Genomic DNA, 20,724 nt, shown 5'->3' on the forward strand with positions numbered 1-20,724 from the left:
CATGACATTACATAGAAGGATAGTTTCAGGATACCTCAAGAGATAGACCTTGCGAGCATCACAGCAAGCCAAGCTACGGCTGTGTGATTCTGTACACGTATCCGTATCACGTCCCCGAGTCGCAAAAAGTCCGTCTTCTATACATATAGTAGGCCCAGATAGGCTGGAAAGACGATCGAGACTGAGTTTAACAAGGAGGTAAACACTTATGCGCCTGGACGTTGCATCGAAGGCAGCTTCCCATATCTTGAGTTGGAGCTCTGGCGGAAGCTCAGAAAAAAGATGAAATGAGGTTGACTCCGCTGGAGACTCGGTTTTCGGTCCATAATGGTTGGTGGGAAATTGATCCGTAGCTGACATGAAAATGTTAAGCTGAAAGTTAAAAAACAAGTCGCAGTCTTGGGGAGAGGTGAGTATTTATAGGTCTAGTGAGAAGTCAAACTTGGTCCGCTAATTTAGTTTTCTAGGGTTAAAGTGGTTTGCTGAAGTATATTTATTTTCTTATCTAAGTTCTGTGTGTGATCATAAGCTCTTAGCCACAGGTCTCAACTGCGAATAACACATCTAGCTCACAGTTTAGACATTATGCCACAATGCCTAACCAATTTCTAAACCTGCAGGGCAAATCAGACAGAAATTGCAATATGAAAAAGACTTTAGACACCTAGTACATAAGAAAGAGAATGGCAATTTTTGCCATAATGAGAGCCTCTCATAACAAGCGTCATTCCTCAGCTCTTAGTTTTTGTTTGGGGGTATCCGACGAAAGATAAGTCTGGGCGAACACCTCATCTGAAGATCAGTGTTGATGTTAACAAGAAAATTCATGTTAAAGGCAAGGGTAGCAAGAGCTAATAGGCTGACGACATCCCTGGGGACAGCACCGGTGTTTCCATTGTGGAAATAGTTCCAAAGAGGTACCCAGTTTGCATTGCCCGCGACTGTCTGGCTTCTAGGGTTTGTGCTCTGGATAATGCTCGGGGAGCTTGAAGGATTTTGGATGATAGTCGTGCCGTTCGCGAAATGGGTGTCGAGATATCAGACAGTTGCATCGTCTTGAGCCACAAAAGCGAAATCATTCCCCTTAAGCAAGGCATCCATGGCCAAAGAATACTTGGGCCCAGTAAGGGTGGAATATATCATTACTCCATCTAAGTTCCCTAATTTCCCATATTCGCCAACATAGAAGATATATGGTCGCCCCTGGTAGTCAATCCTGCAAGGGCTGCTCCTGGTGGAAAGGCCTATGCCGCTGTTGAAGCCCTTTTGATTTGACCATGTTATCCCATTCGTAGTAGTGGTATACCAAACACCATTGCTGCCGCTCCCGCTCCGTAGAAGAGTCAAAGCTCTTTGGTCGTCAGAGATGAAAACGGCAGGGCTTGCGCGATCCATAAAGTTACCTCCAATGTTAGAGGTAACCGGACTGACCTTGGTCCAGGCATTGCCGTTAAAGGTCGTCATCCACGTACCATTCTGACCAGAACTGTTGGAGAATAAATAAAGCAATCCGTTGAATGCAATCATGGCCGGAGTTGTCTGGCTTCGAATGGATAGTCCGCCTGCAATGACGTTGCTTGGTGGGACAAATTTCCCACTTGCTTTACTCCAGTACGTATACCTCAAAATACCATTAGCTGCAGACGTGTTCCAAACGACATACAAAGTGTCCTGATAAACAGCCGCAGACGGACTTGTGCCAGGTTCGAATGTCTCAGAAATTGGTGAACCCATGTCATCATCGAGACAACTGATGCTAGCCCAAGTTACCCCATTCACGGAGTATGTCCAGAAGGTGCCGTTATTTCCAGGCCCATTGTAGAACACCCAAATCATACCGTCGAAAACAACGGCACAGGGGCTTGTGTAGTTCGCCAAGCTCATGCTTGCCGCGCCGCTATAAAGGCATGATGAAGGTCCGGCCCATTGCGCAGTTCTGGGTGATGTCCCTGGGCCGACGCCATATCAAGCACCATTCTCGCCTACACCTGAATAGAAGACATAAAGTTTGTTCTTGAATACGACAGAGGATAGGCCAGTGTTTTTGTAAACACCAAACCCCCTCAGACAAAATCTTAGACGTGGGATTGAAAGACATGATGCTCTTTGTTAAAATGAGGTACGAAGTGATGCTGGAAGGGAAGTGGCTGGTGAATCATGATGAGATGCTTTTTTGGGGGGTTAAATATGTTGAAGTGAGTGATAGATCATCGAATAGGGGCTACATAACTCCAAACGATTGCGAAGACTGGAAGATATGTGATATCTTTCTTGGAATTGCATGAATCACATTTTACTGCAAACATGGGCCGATTCGACATTCAGCCAGCCACAGTTCTTAAATAGTCGAACAGTAAAACCGCCTCTGAAAGCCCAGAACTTCTTTCAACCAGCCGCAAGACCCTTCATTTGGTGGGTAGGAAACAGCGATTCAGCTTTAGAGACATTTCAAAGCCTCTCATTGGCGATATAAGTTCATTACATGCGGCTAGTGATTCAGAACGCCAGCAAATCAACAAGTTTACCAATACTGTTGCTATTATCAAAATCTGGAAGAACATGGAATCATCCCACTTATTATCGCTATAGACAAAAACAACCCCATAAGTTACACGAAATAAAAGGAAACATCGGTAAGAGATCGACAGTCCGATCCTATTGACCAATATTTCTCATCTCATCTCATGAAACCATCAATTGCCTCTTCTAGAAGTTTCACCATCTCATCAGGTTTACTCAGCATCGGAAAATCACCACTATCAATATCCACTTTCGTCAAATTTGCACCAAGCTTTTCCGCACCTCGAACAAGCATCTTCTGCGCTTCATAGGGGAAAGCTCTATCCTTCTTGGTCATGATGAGCCAGATAGGCACATCCCTCCATCCTTCGTACGTCGCTTCATATCCGTGCGTCGAAGCTGTCAAGGCGTGTTTGGTGAGCTTTCCGACCCAGTATCTGGCCTCTTCTTCGGGAAGGTCGTGGTAGAATATCTCGATTGGGTCGACATTCAAGGTCATCATATTGTTCTCATAGTCGGTTTCCCAAGTTGGCGGGGGTCTACCGCCGAGAGCGTCTAGGAAGGATGCGCCTTCACGGACGAAACCAGTTGAAACCATGAAAAGCCCAATCACACGACCAGTCTTTGCACCTGTGTCGGCAGATTCGTTGGTGAAGCCTTTCATGGCACTTTGTCCCACCGGCCCACCAAAGGCATGCACTGACAGAATGACATCAAGTCCTTGCGACGTCTCGCCTGCTATAGCATCGGCAACAGCTTTCACGTCATGCGAGTAATTAACATCGGTACTCGTTGATTGGTTTGTCGGAAGTGCGACGGGAATACACTTGAAGCCGTTAGCCTCCATGGCGGACATGATCTTTCCCCAGCATTCGGGGGTATGCCATGCGCCAGGCACGAAAATGAGGCTCGGCTTTTGGGCCATGTTGTAGAGTGATTGGACGATAGTAGCTCAGGATTCAGTGAGGAGGGGGATAAGGGGTTGAGGATGTGTAGTCGGCTTACGGTCTATCTCAAATCGTGGCTGGATAAAGGTAGCGGGGTTTGTCATTAGCTCGTTTATTCCCCTCGAAAAGGGTTAGTTGCTGACAGGCTGAACACCATTCACGTCCACTCAAGAGTGACTCTGGAGTTGATAGTGGAGACTCCATTTCTTTGCCACGACGTTAGTGATCTATCTTCTGACGCCTCTATGTACGTGATAAAATGTTAGTATGATAGCTTCGGTGGGTCCAGACTCTCACGACCAAATCGCTCATCCTGTACCAACAATCATTAAACCCTGTGAGTGGCTTCCCCAATACGTCGTCAACGCCTCTCTATGAAGCAAAACTCCTCCCTCATTTCACAAAAGGCCATAACTCATCAGCCCATCGTCGATCATCTTCCCTGAGGCTTTCCCCAGAACAAGCTCAAGCCGGTCAGCATGAGTACAATGACAAGGACACGGAGACCCCACACTAGGAGTAAGACCGGGTGTTTGACTTGTCGAAAGCGTCGCGTGCGCTGCGATGGTGGAAAACCAACCTGGTAAGTCGGAGTTTGTCATCCAATTTCGACAAGTAGTCGAGAATAGTGCATGAGTTTTGTAGTGCGTTGTGAAACTGACGAACGCAGTACCCGATGTGTAGGTGCAGGGCGGATATGCGAGTTTGCTGATCCTAGCATCCCACTTCGAGACCGCAAAGCCATCTGTCTTCCTGGCGAACAGCAACCCTGGATTATAAACCAGGACGTACCTCCAGTGACTCTAATTGCTGATTCCCTGTTTGGGAAGTCAGTGGAGCCTTTCGACTGTTTAGGATTGGATATGACTCTCCGCTCCAGAGAATTACTTCACTATTGTAAGCGCAAGCCTTGCAGCATAGGCCAGCGACGCCATTGACAAACCTAGTTCATCATAGCCACGACAGTGCCGATTTGGTACTTAGTAAAGCCTCGAGAAATATGTACGTACCTTGTCGTTCCTGATCCGGTCCAGGCTTATGGGTGACATCTCTAGCTTTTCTTCTGTCGCTCAGCATCCCGATGCCCTGAGGGATACCCTTCTTGTGGCAGGCCTGCACTACGCATGGACTGTCGGTGATCTGGAAACATACAAAGCAACATTCTTGTTCCACAAAGTCTCAACGATACAAGTCTTGAACCGATGGCTGCAGAACATACACCAGCCAGGGTTGATGACCTTCATTCGACATGTTTCAATTCTCTGCTTCATCGAGGTATATGTCTCACCAACCAAAGCTTCATAACCGCTGACAATTGAAAGGCGTCGTATGGTAACGTACGCGATACAGAAGCTCATATTAATGGCCTTATCGACGCTGTTCACCTTCTCAGTCCATTAGATGATGACTTTGGCAATCGGGCGGAACTTGAAGAAGAGCTTGCCAATCGCTATCTCTTGCTGTAAGTATCCTTCATCGATGGATAGTCTCTTTGATACTTACCTTTCCAGCACGTATTATGCCTATCAAGGCTTTAAGGCCAGGATATTGGGAAGCGAATCTTTGCAGAACCTATTCCGTCAGAACAACACCGCAGAGTTCTCCACGTTCGTGTCACAGATTTATCTCTGGAAGACTCAGAATATCGGTCATCTCGAAATGCGCCTCAACGCCATGAAGCTGTTACCATTCTTCTTCGCAGCCCTTCCCTCGTCAACACAATTCCATAATATTGACGCATCTCCTCTCGTAGACTGTCTTAAACATGTTACTACTTCAACGCAGACAGTCAGGGAAGACCGTTATAAATGCGATCCAAGCTGGGAATGGATCGAGGGATCAGACTCTCGACTTCTTTGCGCTACTATTGGCTCCCATTTCTCATCTCTCTTCCACGATGACATGTTTTCATCAGCACATTCCTCTAAATATAGCATTTCTTGGTCCGGTATGTGCGCTGCCTCGAGCTTGTATATGCACAGCGTCCTGGAGCTCTGGAACGGTGGCGAGCCCATGGACGCTCGTCTCTTCCGAAGATTTCTTTCGATTTTAAATCGAGATCTCAGCCAAACGTTTAGCACATTGGGACTTAACGACTCGACGGACTTTTGGTTTTGGAGAGCGTTCTTGGGAGCGTATAGCATTGCTAAACAGCAAGCGCATGGGCGTGACCCGTTTCTGGATGACCATCAAAGAGCTTTCGCTGGCTATGTTGAGGCTTGGAAGAGTGTTACTAGCTTGACACTTTGGGAAGAAGCGCATGCCTCTTTGGTGTCAACCGCATGGCCTGCTATTATGAATTATGAGACAGGGCGAAGTGTTTGGATAAGTGCAATCGAGTATACAACAAGTTAAGGATTTAAGTTGTAGCTGCTTTAAAGCTGTACAGTATTGTATGACTAAATCACAACTCAAATTTTGTTGGAGCGGTCACGAAATCGTAAAAACTCGAGTTTGATCTCTCTAACCGTTCCTGGCAGACCTGACTCCGCGATTACCTGACGTCTACATCCCGCTCACTTCCCAGAGTGTCGACGAGCCAAACCTTTTAATTTGACTGGATTTCTTCAAACGGCTTGCCAGTGTGTTTTCTTCTCAATCCACCGCCAAAGACAAGACCCGATTTTGCTCTATTCTGGGAGTAATATAGTGCCCTCAGTTACTAGCGTTGCAGGTCCTGAGAGGGATATACTGGTAACTCTATCTCCAGTCTTGTCCAGCGCAATGTCAACAATGATACTGCTGTCACGTCCAATCTCCTGTCCCTGGTCAAGATAGAATCTATATATACCACCTGCATCTCCTTGCTGAAGCGCGAGATAGGCGCCTAGAGCACACGAGCCACTTCCACAGGCGGGGTCTTCGAGGCCAATTGCAACCATACGAATTCTGAGCTGTTGCGCCTTCTTGCCCTCCTCCACGTAATGATCCGACAGCACTTGATAGTACATCACCCCAGTGAAAGAGGGTGCCCAACCCTCATCAAGTTCTGTAACCTGACTAGGGCCTGCAGCAATGGCGGCGAACAGGCCGGGCTGATTGGTAAAGTCGACCAGTGTGTAGGTGACGCCTTTGACAATAGACACGCATGGATAGCTCTGTTCAATTGACAATTCCCGGGTCTTCAAGCTTGGCTGGGAGTCGAGAATGCTATGTTTACTAGTAGGGCGGGAATGAATATGGATATTGTATGGCACGTCGGCCGCAACAGTTTCTCGAGTCGGATCATAGCGCACTACAACTGGTCCAGCCTTTGTCCAAAGAGTGGCCTCTGAGGAGGCAGTACGGTCTACAGCGAGACCAGGAAGTAGCTGTCGAAATAGCACATGGCCAGTGCCGATGACAGGATGGCCGGCAAAGTCCATCTCGTTCACAGGAGTAAAGATGTTGATAGACATCTCCCCGTCCATGTTTCGACGCAAAAAGACGGTTTCGGAGAAGTTGAATTCCCGGGCAATCATCTGCATATGGGCGGGCGGTAGCGCATCACCTTGAACCTCGACAACAGCCACTTGGTTTCCTTTATATCTGGCGTTAACAATAAGTCAGTAATTATTGGGTTAAATTCTCGGGGCAGCCACAGTATCATGGCTGTCGGCATCACCTTTTTCTTGTGAAAACATCAAGCGTCACTTTTGAGCATGTTAACATTGAGCTCTTGCCACAAAGAACGGGAGAAGAGGGAAGTTGTTGGGTTAAGACCTCGCCATAGGGAATGGTAAAGTCTGGCAAGCTTATCTGGGTATTCATTTACCGTAGGAAGTCTTCTTGGAAGCCATCTTGCGGATCAGCGTCAATCGACGAGGGCTGTTCAAAGAGAGCGGGAAAGCGAATGAAGGAAGCAAACAACGTTGAATAGCTTAAGGCGCATCGAATACAGCTGATACATCGAGTAGAAGAGAGTCAGGCAGCTTTTACATTGAGAGGCCCAGGCTGAAGTGGGCTGGGCTGCTACAATACATGAGTGAATTCCGATTATTCCGCTTCGGCGAATTGCATTTTTTGGTTCTCATGGCGCATGGCTCGTGGCGTAGGGCGCAAGGCGTAGGGCGTAGGGTCCTAGGGCGTGTGCTGAGAGGAGAGAGTGGATGAGTGAGGTGGGGCGGACTTGAACACTGGTGTATTAGCATCTACGCTCTCTATCTATTGATCGTTTGCTTCATCAATAAGGACAGAGTAGCATTAATACTGCTAGTTATTCGAGGGACGGAATAAGGCAAGGGCTAGAAACAAAGTGCACATCCAAAGCTGATGTATGTATTGCAATGATAGTGTACCAAAATGACCCAGATCACAAGCCTTCCGAATACCAGTTGCTATTCTACAACATCTTGCTGTAACAGGATCCAACAGCCATAACAAGCTCATCTACGCTACTCGGGCTATGTGAAAAGGATGTCACAAAGCGAACCGTTCCCGGTTCCCAGCGATCGTCGTAAAACTGATAGCCCTGGCAAAGCAATTCCTTTATTACAGCTGGAGCCAGGCGGCAGAAAAGTATGTTGGCTTCTGGATCTTGCAAAACCTCAGGCCCAGGAACACTCCGTAGGCCAGAAGCCAGCCGTAGAGCCAAACCATTCGCGTGACGGGCATTTCGCAGCCATAATCCGTCCGCAAGGTAGGCTTCAATCTGGGCAGTGTGAAAGCGCATCTTTGACGCCAGCTGGCCAGCTCGCTTCTGCCGAAAGGCCAGCTCAGATGCCAAGGCAGGATCGAAAGAGATGACGATGTCGACTGTCATTGCGCCGTTCTTTGTCAAGCCAAAAGAGAGAACGTCGACACCGGCCTTCCAGGTCATCTCCGCTGGAGATGCCTCAAGGTGAACTAATGCATTGGCAAAACGCGCTCCGTCCATATGCACGCGTAACCCTGTATCTTTGGCTATAGTACACAGCTCGTGGAGTTCTGCGATTGTGTAGACACTGCCGGTTTCGGTAGGCTGACTGATACTTACGACAGATGGTTGGACGCTATGAACGTCACCAGCCTTCCGGCGAACAGCAGCTCGCAGAGACTGAGGATCGATCTTGCTATTGCTTCCAGGCACAGTAACAAGTTTAGAGCCCCCTGTGAAAGCTTCTGGAGCACCGCACTCGTCGTTGTTGATGTGGCTATCCGGGTGACAAAGAATACTGCCCCACGGTTTGACAAGCGAGGCCAAGCCGATACAGTTCGCGGCTGTTCCGCTCGAAACTGGGAAGACGTCGACTTCTTTTTCGAATATTTCCTGCAGCCTTTGACGAGCGGCGCCTGTGGCGGTATCGTTTCCATATGGCGGAACATGTCCAGTAGCCGCAGCGACGATCGCTTGCACAATTTCCGGTGATGCACCGGCTATGTTATCACTCATAAAGGAGCGACACGGGTTTGGGATAAAAGAACCCATAGCGAAAGTGCAGCAAAGAAGCAAACGATTATAGGTAGTTGAGAGAGTATGCTTTGGAACAGCTATAGACAATGCAGGAAGAAACGACAGAAGATTAGATAAAAGAAGTGAGAAAATGAATTATAAAGCCGACCCAGGACAAGAAGTAGTTGGTTCTGGAACCATTGTCTTTAAAAACTGGTGTGTTCGACCATGTTATTGCAGTGTCAGCGATGGCGTGCAAAGAGGGGGTGTGAATGAAGAGAAAAAAGTTCGCTTGGCCCACAGAAAAGGGCGTTGCGGCTTTTGCCACATCCTGGCCGACCTGAGTTATTGCGGCAAATCCGGTTGCTCCTTGGGCGTCCCTCGATAATGAAAATGCATATCATAAGTCACCATGAGTCCTGGGCGGTAAGACAGTTATTTATTTCCTATATAGCCCCAGATCGCCGACATGGCCTCAATCTGTATGCCTGATATACCCATCTGCGTTTAGAAACATTCGTCATCAGTATCTTCGTGTATCAGAGTATATACCCACACTATGGAAACAGTGAGTTCTCGATGAGTCTCTGATTAGCGGAAATGTCATATTAACCTGTTGATAGTTTGGGCATACTGAAGCGATCTATCATCGTGATGAGAATCAACACGTCCTGGAGGCGACCATCCTGGCCAGTATCCCATTTGCTCAATGGGACGATGCTGTCAAGAAAGTGTTCAAAGATGCTTCTGAGGATCTTTTTCTCGTCATCACCAATTCTACGATTTTCTATGCCAAGGGCGGCGGTCAACCGAGCGATACAGGCACCATGACCTCCCGCGACCAAGCGTCAATCTTCACCGTTACGTCTGTACAAAAGCTCCCATCCGGAACGATCATGCATCTTGGCACATACACTGGTGTCCCTTTCGAGGAACAGACGCTCGTGACTCAGGAGATAAATAAGGATGCGCGGAAGCTTCATTCACAAATCCATGATGCTGGTCACATTCTCGCTTCGGCTGTTCGAAGACTGGGAATACCGGATTTGCGAGAGATCAAAGCCCAGCACTACCCCGGCACTGCATTTGTTGACTTCCAAGGGACCATCCCGGGAGATAAGAAGGAGGAGATTGAGCGACTTGCGAATCAGATAGTCGATGACGATCGTTCAATAAACGTTCACTGGTGGTCAAGAGAGGAGCTCAGAGCCAAGTCTTGGACAATGCCAGAGGACTCTGATGGTCAAGATGGACTGGTAAGAGCTGTGGAGATTGATGGCGAGGGTGCTTATATGTGCGGCGGAACCCATGTGAGAAGCACAGCCTTAGTAGGAAAGATTAAAGTAAGGAAGGTGAAGAGGCAGCAAGGCACAACAAGAGTCTCTTATGAGCTGATCTGATTAGATTTGACTGTGTATTTAGAGCATCATAGGCTGTCACTTTATTATAGTTTTCAGGAAGCGAGAGAGTATGAGAAATAAGTGTCAAAACTAAAGAATAGGTAGGTCCTAAACAATAGCAAGTGACAGATATTCAAGTTCAATCTCGCCTCATGCAGTAAAAACTCAGGCTAGGCTATCTCGACGGTCTGCTGAGTCCTCAAGATGTTGGTTACGAAAACGAGACAGCCACTCTTCGTTGTCGGCGACCGTATCATCCAGCGGGTCTACCGTGCCGAATTGTAGCCTCCTAGCTTCATCCTGAAACATTTTATCAGTAGGGATAACACCGAGCCTCATCTGATGCTGCGCAAAGCGACCAAGGTGGAAAGCAAACAGTTCAGGAAAAGATTTATCCTGGAGGGGCATTGTAGGTTCTCCCGACTCGTGTGGCAGCTCCAAGCCGTTCCAAGCTTCGAAACTTTCCTCGGCAGACTTTGTTATCTGCTGTACATGCTCTGCTGATGTCGGGTTTGGAGCGGCCGCCGAGAATGGAGCGTAGGTCCTTGACTCAGAGGCAATTAAATACGGAGGAATTGCATTCGTGACCTGGGCCGCGATTCCGGGCTCAAAGCCGTGATCTCCTCTCCAATCTTCCATCGTCTTGCCCTTGCGAAAATGTAACACTAAGTGATCTATGCGCTCTTGCCAAGATTCCATACGTAAATCACAGAAGCCGCAGTTGGATGCTACTGGTGGCCCCTCGACCCTCCATGACTCTATCGGCGGAGGGTCCTGCACATGGTGTATACACCTTAGGTGCTGAATCAGGTGATCCTTCCGGCTATAAATCTGGGCTTGTCTGCATAGATTACTGTCATGGTCTTCAATATGTGTCGGTGTCGGATCCATAAGACCGCAGTACGCACAGCTGCTGAGTCCGGTGGTGGCCGATATCACAACGCTACCGTATGGCGCGCATCGCCATCCCTGGATACTGAGATGCAGCGACTGCTCGTGGCGTGCCCAGTCAAACTTACTTTTGAATGAGTCGCAACAGAATGTACAAGGGAATTTTCTCTTCTCCATTGTTTTGCATTTTGCTGCATTCGGTCGGGTTCGTTTCGATACGCGGCCACGTCGAGCTACAGAGCTTGCAGAAGTGGCAGAGCCAGAGGACAAGCTTGAACCGCTAGTAAAGCTCACTGTTGAGCCCGCTCGGACGTCCATCTGGCGGCTCGTCAGGCTACCTGTACTCGTTGATGCCGGAACCCGAAGCGGGTTATTCCTTAACGCGTCTGCAATGGCTACTAACGAAGCTGCCTCAGTCTCTGGAGGCGAGTTTCGCCATCGCTGTATCGGGTCCATTGCACTGTCTACCAAAGTGCCGGAGCCTGATATTTGTATTGGGCTGGATCCTGGAACCATTGGCAGGGCCGGGCTACGGAGGTATCGACTTCTTCGGCGCGGAAGGCAATTTGGCTGTATCTGGACACTGGGCGAGTGCTGGAGTGCCCTGGCGGCGCCCTGACCTAATTCCCATGTCGGCGACACATCGTCTAGACCGGATTGGAGGTGATGCGGCCAGATATCATGGTTCTGACCTTGCAGAGACCAGGGCGACGGCAATGCTTGCCAGGACCAGTCGAGAGCTTGGGTCGGATTCTCTAATGGGACCGTGGTAGCATCGGTTGATGGTTGGCCGAGATCTTGTGGCTGCCAAGAGAAAAGGGCTTGACCTTGAAGATCACCACCGTCTTGTTGAAGTGTTGGAAAGGAGTGTTGGGTTACATCGGTTATGTTTTCATGTTCCGTTGCAAGTCCAATTTGGGCATATGTAAGTTCAGAGGACGTTAAGACTGTTGATACGTATCAGCGCTGCATCATCAAGTACTTCAGATGAGCCTACGGTGAGTGTCGCCTTCGCCATGGCCTGTAAATTGCGGTATTTCCACAGTCTTTGTCGGCTGGTCAGTCGGCTCCATGAGGTTATCTGTCAGTTGGTGTACTATTAAGCCAGGTAATGTTGAGGCGTGGATCTGCCGTCTGCACAAACCGGATGATGGGTTTTGATGTTGTTGAGTGAATTGATTGGCTTTGTGATGCCCTCATTATATGATTGGAGCGGGCCTCGGAGCTGTATTAACCCGCCGCGCGCCGCTTACCCATCGACGAATGTCACTAAAGATGAAAGGACGAAGTAGAAACAAGGGCGATTTACACTGTTTCATGCGATTTTTGCTCTAGCTACTGCTTGCACCCTCTCCAAGAGGCGTTGTTCCCCCGTTTCCGCTCCCAAAACACGATACACTTGGTTCAAAACGCAGTCTGTCCAGTCTCCGACCCACCAGACGCCGCGCAAGTGTCGGAATAAGACACTGAAGCAAGCAAAAAGCGCGAGCGCAATCGGTCTTCGCGCTCGGAGCAGAGTCATAAACTCATCTGAGACGTCGAAGAGTCAAGAAAAGATATCAGTATTCTGGACTCATTCTGCTGGTTGGTGATAGACCGCGTTGAAGGATCTCCAGATCACATGTATGGCGCCCTCATAAGCGGTGAGTTCCGTTGGTTCCGTGACCCGGCCCTGAATTTCTGCTTGCAGGTCGGTGAGGGCCTTGATCTCGACTGCGTCCGTCGCCAACAGCTCGGCGAGCCGACGGACACGCTGTCTGCCAATCTCGATCATGGGCGCGAGCGGGCCTAATTCTAATGACGTTGCGTCAGGAGGCAGGATGAACGTCCTTGTACCTCGAAATAAGAAGACCCATTCTAAGAAGTCTTCGTCGATCTCCATAGCTGAACATCTCGCTGTGTCTCCACAGCGGCTCCTCGCGAGTGAGAAGTAACATGTCAGTGCCGAGAACAGGAAGATCGCGGCGTGGTTCTCTGTTGAGACCTTCTGCATCTCCGCCTTGGCGCCGGCAAGCGCTGTTTGATACAGCTCGATGCCTCGTAACCAGTGGACATGCCACTCGTTTGGCCTCAGATACGAAAGGTGTAGCGACGCCAGAGCTAAGATGGCGTCCATCAGGAAACGAAAACGGAAACCTATCTTGGGGACATCTACCTCCCATACTGCCTGTAGAGTCACGTTTGAGTGTAAAGTCGGCGCCGTCACAGTAGTAAAGTGATGCAGTAACATCATGTGCCTAGTGCTGAAGATGATGAGATCATCTGCTTCAGTGCCATGCGTTTCGGCCTGGGGCGCACTTGGGCCATTGGTAGGCGCAGTGGAAGTATGTTTCATCCATTTGTAGACGCAGGATGCACCGTGAATCTTGCAATTTCGGCATTGCGGCTTTCCTTCATCACACTAGCCCAGACACATCCGAATTAGTTAGAGACCTAGGGAAGCCTGTTTGAACTGCTCTGACCTTGATCCTCCTGCGTTTGCACGTTCCGCTCAAAGGCATCTATCGTATAGGAAGGGAGCCGAACAGCCGATAATGTAACGTCTCGAAGAAATCATTTGTAATCACCGAAACTCTAAAATATTCACCTCCTGGGAACATGGGAAAATACAAATCTATAGGTACTTAAACCTGGGTCTCGGCCCTCCAACAGCTGTTCTGATGCCTTAAGAACGAAGTACGCACACCTTTTCAACCAAATTCCTATCCCATTCAGCTCCATTCCTAAAAGCAACCCTGGGGTTCCAACTTATCATGTCTTCTCTCACGTTCCACGATTACCACCATCCTACTCCCGCAGAGAGGCATGGCGACCCTGACCAATATTCTCAAGAAAGCCCAGGAGCATGCCGACGCCGCCTCGTTCCCCTCTGCGAGGCTGTTTGGCGATATGCAGCCGCTGTCCTTCCAGGTTAATACAGCTTGCAACACTGCCAGAAAAGCTGTCCGACATCTGACCTGTGTGGAGTTCGAGGGTTGGGAAGATAGGGACAAAACGCTGGACTGGCTGATCGCTCGATGCGAGAATACGGCCGTCCAGCTTAGGTGTATCGATTCTAAGCAGGTGGAGGGCAAAGAGGCTGTGATGGTGGAGTTGAGTTTTGGGTCAGCGGGAACGAAGCACCTGACGGGCAAGGATTACGTCTTGACCTACGTTCTGCCAAACTTCTTCTTTCATCTCCAGTCGGCGTATGCCATTCTGCGTATGAATGGGTGTTCCTCTAGGAAAGGCAGACTACTTGGGGCCGTTTATGTCCCTGGAAGCTTGAATAGTACAATTGGCTAGCTACACGTGAAAGGTCGGGAGACGTGTTCTCTGCACGTCAGATGGCAAGACTGCGGATTTAACTTAACACATGCCACGAGCGAAACTGTCAGAGGATGGACTGCTCATCCGGGCTTCTTCGAGGATCGAGCAGCAAGACATGACTCCAAATACAACATCAAAAGACACACTACAGGCAGCATACCAACTACCCACACAACTACACAAGAATATAAATAAGCAGATTGAACCGATATCGAACCACTTGCCATATCCTTTAGCTTGAGGGCTGCACTTTGTCAATTGCAGTTATGGTACATGTTATGTAGTCATTTGAGGCACTAGAATGGATACTCCAACTTGTGGTTAAGTGAACGTGAAGAGTACCGGTATCCTTACGTTCACTCATCCCCAGAGCGGCGTACCAAGGTGAAGAGGGTCCCGTGTAAGCGACAGGCTATGCTAGCTTCAGACCTCTGGGTCTATACGACCGGACTTTATGTTTGCCGCAAACTCACGGGGTTAGTGACTTTGCCCAACTTAATTCCGCAGTTCTTAGCAACCAATGTCTGAAACCAGTTCCCTGTAACCTTGACAGGATTAATAATTGGAATACTAAAAGTCTAACTAACCAAGTATTTAGGTAGCTCATTAACTAAGCTTACAAATTGTCATTGACATCAACACAGAGGTCGGCCTGCCCCTGACTCCTGGCCTCCTATGCCGGTCTCTTTAAGGCTTACAGAAATACCGCCAAGGCCCGTCCTACCATATGTAGCAAAACCACCATTCTACATATTACTATCATTTCCTTACTTGGTATAATGATCTTTCTCATTATTTTCGCACTCCTGACTCTGTTGGCGTCCAGCGGGGTCTCTTCATTTCCGTTCACAGATCATGGGGATAAGTCCGAACAAGTCTATGCAAGCACTCTTTATCAGTTCCAGACTGGCACTCGAATCGAGAATATCGCGGTGCGTAGCAACGGAAAACTGCTTACTACTTTATCCGACCGGCCTGGACTGTACGAAGTTGACCTCCTCAAACCGGCGTCTCCAAAACTTATCCATCATTTTACTGGCTACTCTGGACTTGGTGGTGTCTCGCAGGCATCATTTCAAACGTCATCTTGGTAGTTGAATCTAATGGGAAGAAAAGAGTCATCGCGGCTACCCTGAATTCGACTGAGGTGGCCAGTTCAACCTCAGCCGCGTTTGGAAGAACTTGGGCTGATGACCATATTCTTTACGTTGTGACCAGTGGCACAGTGGCGGCCCCAGTCAATTGAACTTATAGAAAACCCGGCAAGGTGGTAGCTCTGAACTTACGCCATACTCGTTACTGATTCTCATGCTCTTTGGGCAATGAAATGGTTATGGGATTTTCGTTGTGTATATTGAATTGCATCGCTAAAGCTCAATATACAGATTCTCTAATCTATACAGATTCTATACTCTCACCTTTCTTCGACCAGCGTTTCCATTGCATGCCACGACTATAAAAACTAGACATGAGCTTTAGACGGGTAATACATTGTTAATGGTGTTATTCTTGCTGTGTATTGGACTATCTTGTCGAGATATTCATACAGTTTACATAAACATATTTTTTGATGAAAGAATAGGGAGCATAACATTTATTAATTTCTTTGAAATCTCACCGAACTCTAGGGACTGCTGACGAAGTTGCTTTATACTGCTTGATGCTGAGTGGCATATATTGCTTACAACTTGACTGGCTCCTGGCCATGCTCTATGGGCTTCTGTTGGTTGTGAGTTTGTGACGAGAACTGACATACTGATTTATCAGATATATTGTAACAGTGTATATCCATAGCCCTCCTCTTCTACTATGATATATTCCAAAAAAATATTAGATCCTCAGTGTCAAGGTAAAGGCTTAGTAATCACCTCTCTTTACACCACAAGCTCATCTCAATTTTCATCCATTGTGAACCGATCATTGCAGGGTAGGGCTGGACTGGCGGGGCAGGCTGATGAACCAATCATGTGTTTGCGGAAAGCAGGCCGCCATCAAAAGCCGCTGATTGTCTCGGGGCGTTTGCTCCCCGCTGTTACACGCAGACAGGTAACAGAGTTTGACTTTGGATCCCTTTGTGACTTTTCGACGGCCAAAAAGACAGAGGAAGAAGAGATGAGACAAGAAAACAAAAAAACAAACAAACAAAACCAAAGTTGGAGAGAATTCTGAGCCATTAGAGGCTGCCGGCTGTATCGTTTTCTGCTGATCATGTGTGGGGCTTGCATGAATGAAGTTGAATGGGTACAATTCTCAACCCATCGATCGATCCACAACAAAATAGAACTATTCTCGTCCCACGCATGCACATCATAACATGTCAAATCCCTAAATAGTGCGAGAATTCTCCATGGGGATAACCAAAAGGGTATTTACAAAGCCCTTGAACGAGTAATGAGATTCTGACAAGAATGATACACGAATCCCATCATACGACACCAAGAACAGAAAACCAACACGCCAAGCATCTTGTCACAAAACACTAAACCATTAAAGACAGCTCGCTCCGAATAAACAGCCAGGGGGACCCGCATACCTAAGCCATTTGAGGAAAATACTCCGTCGGGCTTCTCAGGACGTCATGCGTTAAAATTACATCATATTGGTCAGTTTTCCGATCGTTGGAGAGATATATAGAAATTCACGATGCCTCCAAAAAAGGCTTCCCCTCGAGATCGAAACTCCAAAAAAAGCCCCCCCTTGGGGCCGGAAAGGTGGTGGAACAGATAAAAAGGAAATCACCATGTCTCCCACGCGAAACTTTCTCATTCCCGTAACAACTCTTGCAACCAAGCAAGACGTGGGTAACTTTCATGTTCTTCGCAAAATGTATTTGCTCACGTGATCCAGAATTTCCAATTCGATCCCGAGCGTTTCGGCCGACCGCTTTGCGAAGTCCCCTTATTCCAGACCGCGACGATCCCGTCCACGCTCGCTAAGGATCGAAAGGCTTTCAAGCCAAAGTTTAGGGTCATGCCATGCCAATATGCGCGGGGCCTTGAAACCGCAGAGCCAGAGCTTTTAGAGCAGCCGCGGAAGATCAGCTCCAAGCGGAAATACAAGAGTCCTGAGGGTTGGCGGAGTAAGCATAAGCATCACTCCACCGCGCGCCGATCACCGTCGCGGCAGGCTACTATTTCATGTCCCTGCGCGATGGAACACAAAGCACCCAAGGCGCCGGATCACATAAGGTCTTGCGAGTTCTGTCACGTAACCGAGACGCCCAAATGGAGGTCTGGGCCAACGGGACGTCGTACTCTCTGCAACGTTTGTGGATTGTTGTACGCTAAGAGGGAGGAAAAGGCCCGGTCGTTTCTATTGGAGAGGGAGTTTGGATGCGACTCTGTTTCTGACGCATCGTCGTGGTCAACAAAGGTCTCAACGGAGGGTTCTTATTCATTGGGACTGCGATGACCATTCAAACCTCATCACCTCTTATACCATGCCAAGCGGCCCCCAAGAATACCTCACTGCCCCTCACTCTTGGCAAGCGGATTTGAAAGGCGTGGCATTCATGGGCAGAAGAGGAAACATTCACAATTTTTTATTGCAGCGTTCGAGCGTCATAATCATGAAAGAAACAGATGGCGCATCAGAGATCAGGTAACTAGGCAACATATCTTAGGAGTATTCGGAGCAAATAAGTTTAAAGAAAATACCAGACCTAATTCAACAATATCTTCTGTCAATAGCAGACGAGGAGCGTTATCACGAAGATGATTGCATCCAATCGCGAACTGTTTATCAGCTGATTAGCGAAAGGTCCCTCCCAACAGCAACCGTGATGTCAAAATCGCATCAGAAAACATAACCAATCGCACCCGTCACCTCACCTCCGGAGTCCTTCTCCGGTCTTTGACTTTTCTCACTGCTACCGTCCTACAGTACGACGTAGCATCGTCAATCTCATTCGACAAGGTCATTGACTTTTAGCGGAAGCCGGAGAGGTCGCGGAGTTCAGGGTGACTTTGACATCTGACTTTTTACCCCTCAATTGGCTGACGGGAACTCTTTTCAGCTCAAATGCCGACTTTGGAGTGGCGAGGTTGACACAGTGAGAACAAATCATCTGATCCTCTGCGCAAGCGAACTGCAGCAAGAATACACTGTATCACCAAACAAGTCTTCCGCCCGTTTGGAAAGACTGTCCTGTGTTTAGCGTGTAATGGGTGCGAGGAGTAACGCGCCGTGGCTTACGCGTCGGTAAATGAGGGTTGCAACTCTTGAGGCGAAGCCATTTCTAATCAATGTTGCAAGCAGGACGGGGGACCAGTCTTATCTATCAATCGTAGACAGACACGGCGCAAAGGCCAAGCCGCCATGCAAGGAACTGTGGAAACGGCTTACTGTCAGGCCAGGTTGCTGCGAGGGACAGTGTCCGAGCGGGTGAGGCGTCTCAAGGTTTGAGAGGAAAAAGCAAAGTAAACAAGGGAGTGAGGGACTTTGGCAGAACAGCACAGTTGAGATAACTGTGTGATGCACGGTTGGCCAAAGTTTAAATGAAGAGCTGAATGAATTGGATGCTCAGAAACATCGGATTTCCTTTTCCCCTTGTGAAAATGCTGTGTTGGTGCTGATTCTTAATGGACAACGAGCCCACTCGGTAGGTTTACTCCGGATCCGCGGATGGACCCTGAATCAGGGTCTCTGCACAGTCCAGACCCAATCGCGTAGTGATCTACAAGGGTTCTGGGGCAATCTTCGCTCTAAAGGTAACTTAGCAAGCGCCTCCGAGGGGTATTAGTACCGCCTCGATCCCTAACTTCTCCCTTCAGTCTCAAGATCGGATTTTCCCCTTCTCAACTGCCTCCTTTCAAATCACAGTTCCACCATGAAGCATCGGCAGCAGACACTCTCCAAAACGGCAAAGCCAATTCGGCGTCGAAGAGATCGTGCTCATCATCCTTGTCCCGTTGATCTCCCGGAATCTAGCCTTTTCCCGCCCCGACGATGTTCCTCCTTTGCGCGGACAAAATCGCCACGACACGTGAGCACTCTCTCTCTACGCGTCTTTGTTGACCCGTTGCCGGTAACAGAGACTAACCTCTTCCAGATCCGACCCAGCATCCAGGACGTTCAGCGGAATGGTTTACCTCTCTGTGAGGTCGCTTTGTTTCAAAATGCAGCTATTCCGAGTCCTTTGGCTGCGAAGCCAGAGAGAGATAATCTCCAATTGAAGGTTGCTTCACACACCTCATCTCTCAGATCACCCGCCGCGTCAGCCCGTTCAATCAAGTCAAGGTCTACTAGAGCCAGTCTCAAGGATACCTATGAAGCCCGCACGTGGCGTAACAGGCTGAGGCGACATTCCGTATGTCACTCATGTCCACCAGAATGCTTTTTTTCTTTCTAACGAAATAGCAGAAGTCACCAAGATCACATGAGCCAACTCCATGCTGCACATCATGCTTCATCAAAGAGACGCCCATGTGGCGCGAAGGTCCTTTTGGCTCACATACTCTCTGCAACGTATGTGGTCTTCTCTTCGCCAAACGCGAAGCTCGCCGCCGAACATTTCGTCTTCAAAGAGGCATTGCCTGAATGTCGCAATTTTCTTAAATCGTTGATCCGTGTTCATGTTCCCGCCATGCATGAGCATGCACCTAATACGGCTTCTGATATTTTTTCCTCATTTTGATACTTTTAGTGTTTCGTTTTCTTGGACTTGATCTCGACGTTATACATACCAGCGGGATCTGTGAGTGATGAGGCATGGTTTCTATACCCCGGCGCAGGATTGGGAAGGCATTTTGTGAGACTCGGCTGGCTACTGAAGTTTTGTGTCAAAATGGCGTTCTCGGTTATTTGTTAATGTTGGATTTAGCGCAGATACCTCAGTCACAGTTATGAAATGGAATTAAACCTTTTTTCGTATATCTATAATTAACTTGGATCATATGAATGGTGGTCGGAAAACTGTATCCTACTTAACACTCGTGGAAATACGTCTATCTCTCCATGAACTAACTTATCTAACATTTGTTTATTCAGGTGAAGGAGTTTCGACGCAGCATATATTCGCTCTGCCTTCTCTAGGGTACCAATGACTTAACATACATGCCATGCTGATTGATAGAATTGCAAAGTATTCTTATGTACATCAAACATTTCTACGAAGAGATAAGTGATGCCGTAGTCACAAATAAAGTAAAGCCAAAGGCCACGCAGTTAAAATAACACAACAATAGTGTTTTTCTTTTTCAATAATACAATACAAGGTGTCATACACTACGCCAAAAACATAATAAAATATTTCATAATAATATTTACTTTCCAAGAGACCCCGAGGAATGTGGCAGGCGATAAACGC

The 20,724-nt window shown here is 48.1% G+C and overlaps 11 protein-coding genes across 11 annotated transcripts; 6 read left to right on the forward strand and 5 right to left on the reverse strand.

Annotated features, from left to right (window-relative positions):
* Positions 1–738: 738 nt before the first annotated feature.
* Positions 739–3,445, reverse strand: BKA55DRAFT_597569 (uncharacterized protein; the record flags this gene model as incomplete). The annotated part of the gene is made up of 5 exons (XM_046196096.1): positions 739–966; positions 1,045–1,861; positions 1,987–1,988; positions 2,526–2,530; positions 2,755–3,445. The coding sequence occupies 5 exons, from the start codon at positions 3,443–3,445 to the stop codon at positions 739–741; spliced, it is 1,743 nt and encodes a 580-aa protein (XP_046045214.1).
* Positions 3,446–3,841: 396 nt separating this feature from the next.
* BKA55DRAFT_623079 (uncharacterized protein) lies at positions 3,842–5,899 on the forward strand. Its single transcript, XM_046196795.1, has 6 exons — positions 3,842–4,050; positions 4,138–4,364; positions 4,415–4,469; positions 4,523–4,742; positions 4,790–4,929; positions 4,979–5,899. The coding sequence occupies exons 1-6, from the start codon at positions 3,947–3,949 to the stop codon at positions 5,820–5,822; spliced, it is 1,590 nt and encodes a 529-aa protein (XP_046045215.1). The 5' UTR covers positions 3,842–3,946; the 3' UTR covers positions 5,823–5,899.
* A 3-nt stretch (positions 5,900–5,902) lies between these two features.
* Positions 5,903–7,438, reverse strand: BKA55DRAFT_579057 (uncharacterized protein). The gene is made up of 3 exons (XM_046193798.1): positions 7,222–7,438; positions 7,072–7,099; positions 5,903–6,995 (listed from the first exon to the last, which is right to left on the reverse strand). The coding sequence occupies exons 1-3, from the start codon at positions 7,244–7,246 to the stop codon at positions 6,098–6,100; spliced, it is 951 nt and encodes a 316-aa protein (XP_046045216.1). The 5' UTR covers positions 7,247–7,438; the 3' UTR covers positions 5,903–6,097.
* Positions 7,439–7,788: 350 nt separating this feature from the next.
* On the reverse strand, positions 7,789–9,063 carry BKA55DRAFT_651925 (pyridoxal phosphate-dependent transferase; the record flags this gene model as incomplete). The annotated part of the gene is made up of 1 exon (XM_046197326.1): positions 7,789–9,063. The coding sequence occupies exon 1, from the start codon at positions 8,851–8,853 to the stop codon at positions 7,789–7,791; it is 1,065 nt and encodes a 354-aa protein (XP_046045217.1). The 5' UTR covers positions 8,854–9,063.
* Positions 9,064–9,376: 313 nt separating this feature from the next.
* BKA55DRAFT_694712 (Threonyl/alanyl tRNA synthetase) lies at positions 9,377–10,217 on the forward strand (the record flags this gene model as incomplete). The annotated part of the gene is made up of 2 exons (XM_046200076.1): positions 9,377–9,385; positions 9,441–10,217. The coding sequence occupies 2 exons, from the start codon at positions 9,377–9,379 to the stop codon at positions 10,215–10,217; spliced, it is 786 nt and encodes a 261-aa protein (XP_046045218.1).
* A 165-nt stretch (positions 10,218–10,382) lies between these two features.
* On the reverse strand, positions 10,383–12,181 carry BKA55DRAFT_694713 (uncharacterized protein; the record flags this gene model as incomplete). The annotated part of the gene is made up of 2 exons (XM_046200077.1): positions 10,383–12,055; positions 12,106–12,181. 2 exons carry the CDS (start codon positions 12,179–12,181, stop codon positions 10,383–10,385), a joined length of 1,749 nt encoding a protein of 582 aa, XP_046045219.1.
* Positions 12,182–12,506: 325 nt separating this feature from the next.
* On the reverse strand, positions 12,507–13,609 carry BKA55DRAFT_679341 (uncharacterized protein; the record flags this gene model as incomplete). The annotated part of the gene is made up of 2 exons (XM_046198166.1): positions 12,507–13,509; positions 13,571–13,609. The coding sequence occupies 2 exons, from the start codon at positions 13,607–13,609 to the stop codon at positions 12,682–12,684; spliced, it is 867 nt and encodes a 288-aa protein (XP_046045220.1). The 3' UTR covers positions 12,507–12,681.
* Positions 13,610–13,913: 304 nt separating this feature from the next.
* On the forward strand, positions 13,914–14,393 carry BKA55DRAFT_543726 (uncharacterized protein; the record flags this gene model as incomplete). The annotated part of the gene is made up of 1 exon (XM_046190625.1): positions 13,914–14,393. The coding sequence occupies one exon, from the start codon at positions 13,914–13,916 to the stop codon at positions 14,391–14,393; it is 480 nt and encodes a 159-aa protein (XP_046045221.1).
* Positions 14,394–15,196: 803 nt separating this feature from the next.
* On the forward strand, positions 15,197–15,511 carry BKA55DRAFT_543727 (uncharacterized protein; the record flags this gene model as incomplete). Its single annotated transcript, XM_046190626.1, has 1 exon — positions 15,197–15,511. One exon carries the CDS (start codon positions 15,197–15,199, stop codon positions 15,509–15,511), a length of 315 nt encoding a protein of 104 aa, XP_046045222.1.
* Positions 15,512–17,053: 1,542 nt separating this feature from the next.
* BKA55DRAFT_135095 (uncharacterized protein) lies at positions 17,054–18,225 on the forward strand. The gene is made up of 2 exons (XM_046184862.1): positions 17,054–17,214; positions 17,265–18,225. The coding sequence occupies exons 1-2, from the start codon at positions 17,158–17,160 to the stop codon at positions 17,826–17,828; spliced, it is 621 nt and encodes a 206-aa protein (XP_046045223.1). The 5' UTR covers positions 17,054–17,157; the 3' UTR covers positions 17,829–18,225.
* Positions 18,226–18,956: 731 nt separating this feature from the next.
* Positions 18,957–20,372, forward strand: BKA55DRAFT_579073 (uncharacterized protein). Its single transcript, XM_046193799.1, has 2 exons — positions 18,957–19,725; positions 19,779–20,372. Exons 1-2 carry the CDS (start codon positions 19,246–19,248, stop codon positions 19,953–19,955), a joined length of 657 nt encoding a protein of 218 aa, XP_046045224.1. The 5' UTR covers positions 18,957–19,245; the 3' UTR covers positions 19,956–20,372.
* The last annotated feature ends 352 nt before the right edge of the window (positions 20,373–20,724 follow it).

Source organism: Fusarium redolens, assembly GCF_020744475.1.
Source record: "Fusarium redolens strain MPI-CAGE-AT-0023 chromosome Unknown BKA55scaffold_16, whole genome shotgun sequence".
Classification (NCBI taxonomy): domain Eukaryota; kingdom Fungi; phylum Ascomycota; class Sordariomycetes; order Hypocreales; family Nectriaceae; genus Fusarium; species Fusarium redolens.

Coding starts and splice junctions, on each gene's coding strand:
- BKA55DRAFT_579057 (XM_046193798.1), bottom strand. CDS start 7,246: ATGGCTTCCAAGAAGACTTCCTACG. Junction 7,100..7,221: donor TTCCAAGAAGACTTCCTACG/GTAAATGAATAC, acceptor CATGCTCAAAAG/TGACGCTTGATGTTTTCACA. Junction 6,996..7,071: donor GATGTTTTCACAAGAAAAAG/GTGATGCCGACA, acceptor TGTTAACGCCAG/ATATAAAGGAAACCAAGTGG.
- BKA55DRAFT_579073 (XM_046193799.1), top strand. CDS start 19,246: ATGAAGCATCGGCAGCAGACACTCTCCAAAACGGCAAAGCCAATTCGG. Junction 19,726..19,778: donor ACAGGCTGAGGCGACATTCC/GTATGTCACTCA, acceptor ACGAAATAGCAG/AAGTCACCAAGATCACATGA.
- BKA55DRAFT_623079 (XM_046196795.1), top strand. CDS start 3,947: ATGAGTACAATGACAAGGACACGGAGACCCCACACTAGGAGTAAGACC. Junction 4,051..4,137: donor GATGGTGGAAAACCAACCTG/GTAAGTCGGAGT, acceptor TGACGAACGCAG/TACCCGATGTGTAGGTGCAG. Junction 4,365..4,414: donor CAGAGAATTACTTCACTATT/GTAAGCGCAAGC, acceptor TGACAAACCTAG/TTCATCATAGCCACGACAGT.
- BKA55DRAFT_135095 (XM_046184862.1), top strand. CDS start 17,158: ATGTCTCCCACGCGAAACTTTCTCATTCCCGTAACAACTCTTGCAACC. Junction 17,215..17,264: donor CTCTTGCAACCAAGCAAGAC/GTGGGTAACTTT, acceptor CACGTGATCCAG/AATTTCCAATTCGATCCCGA.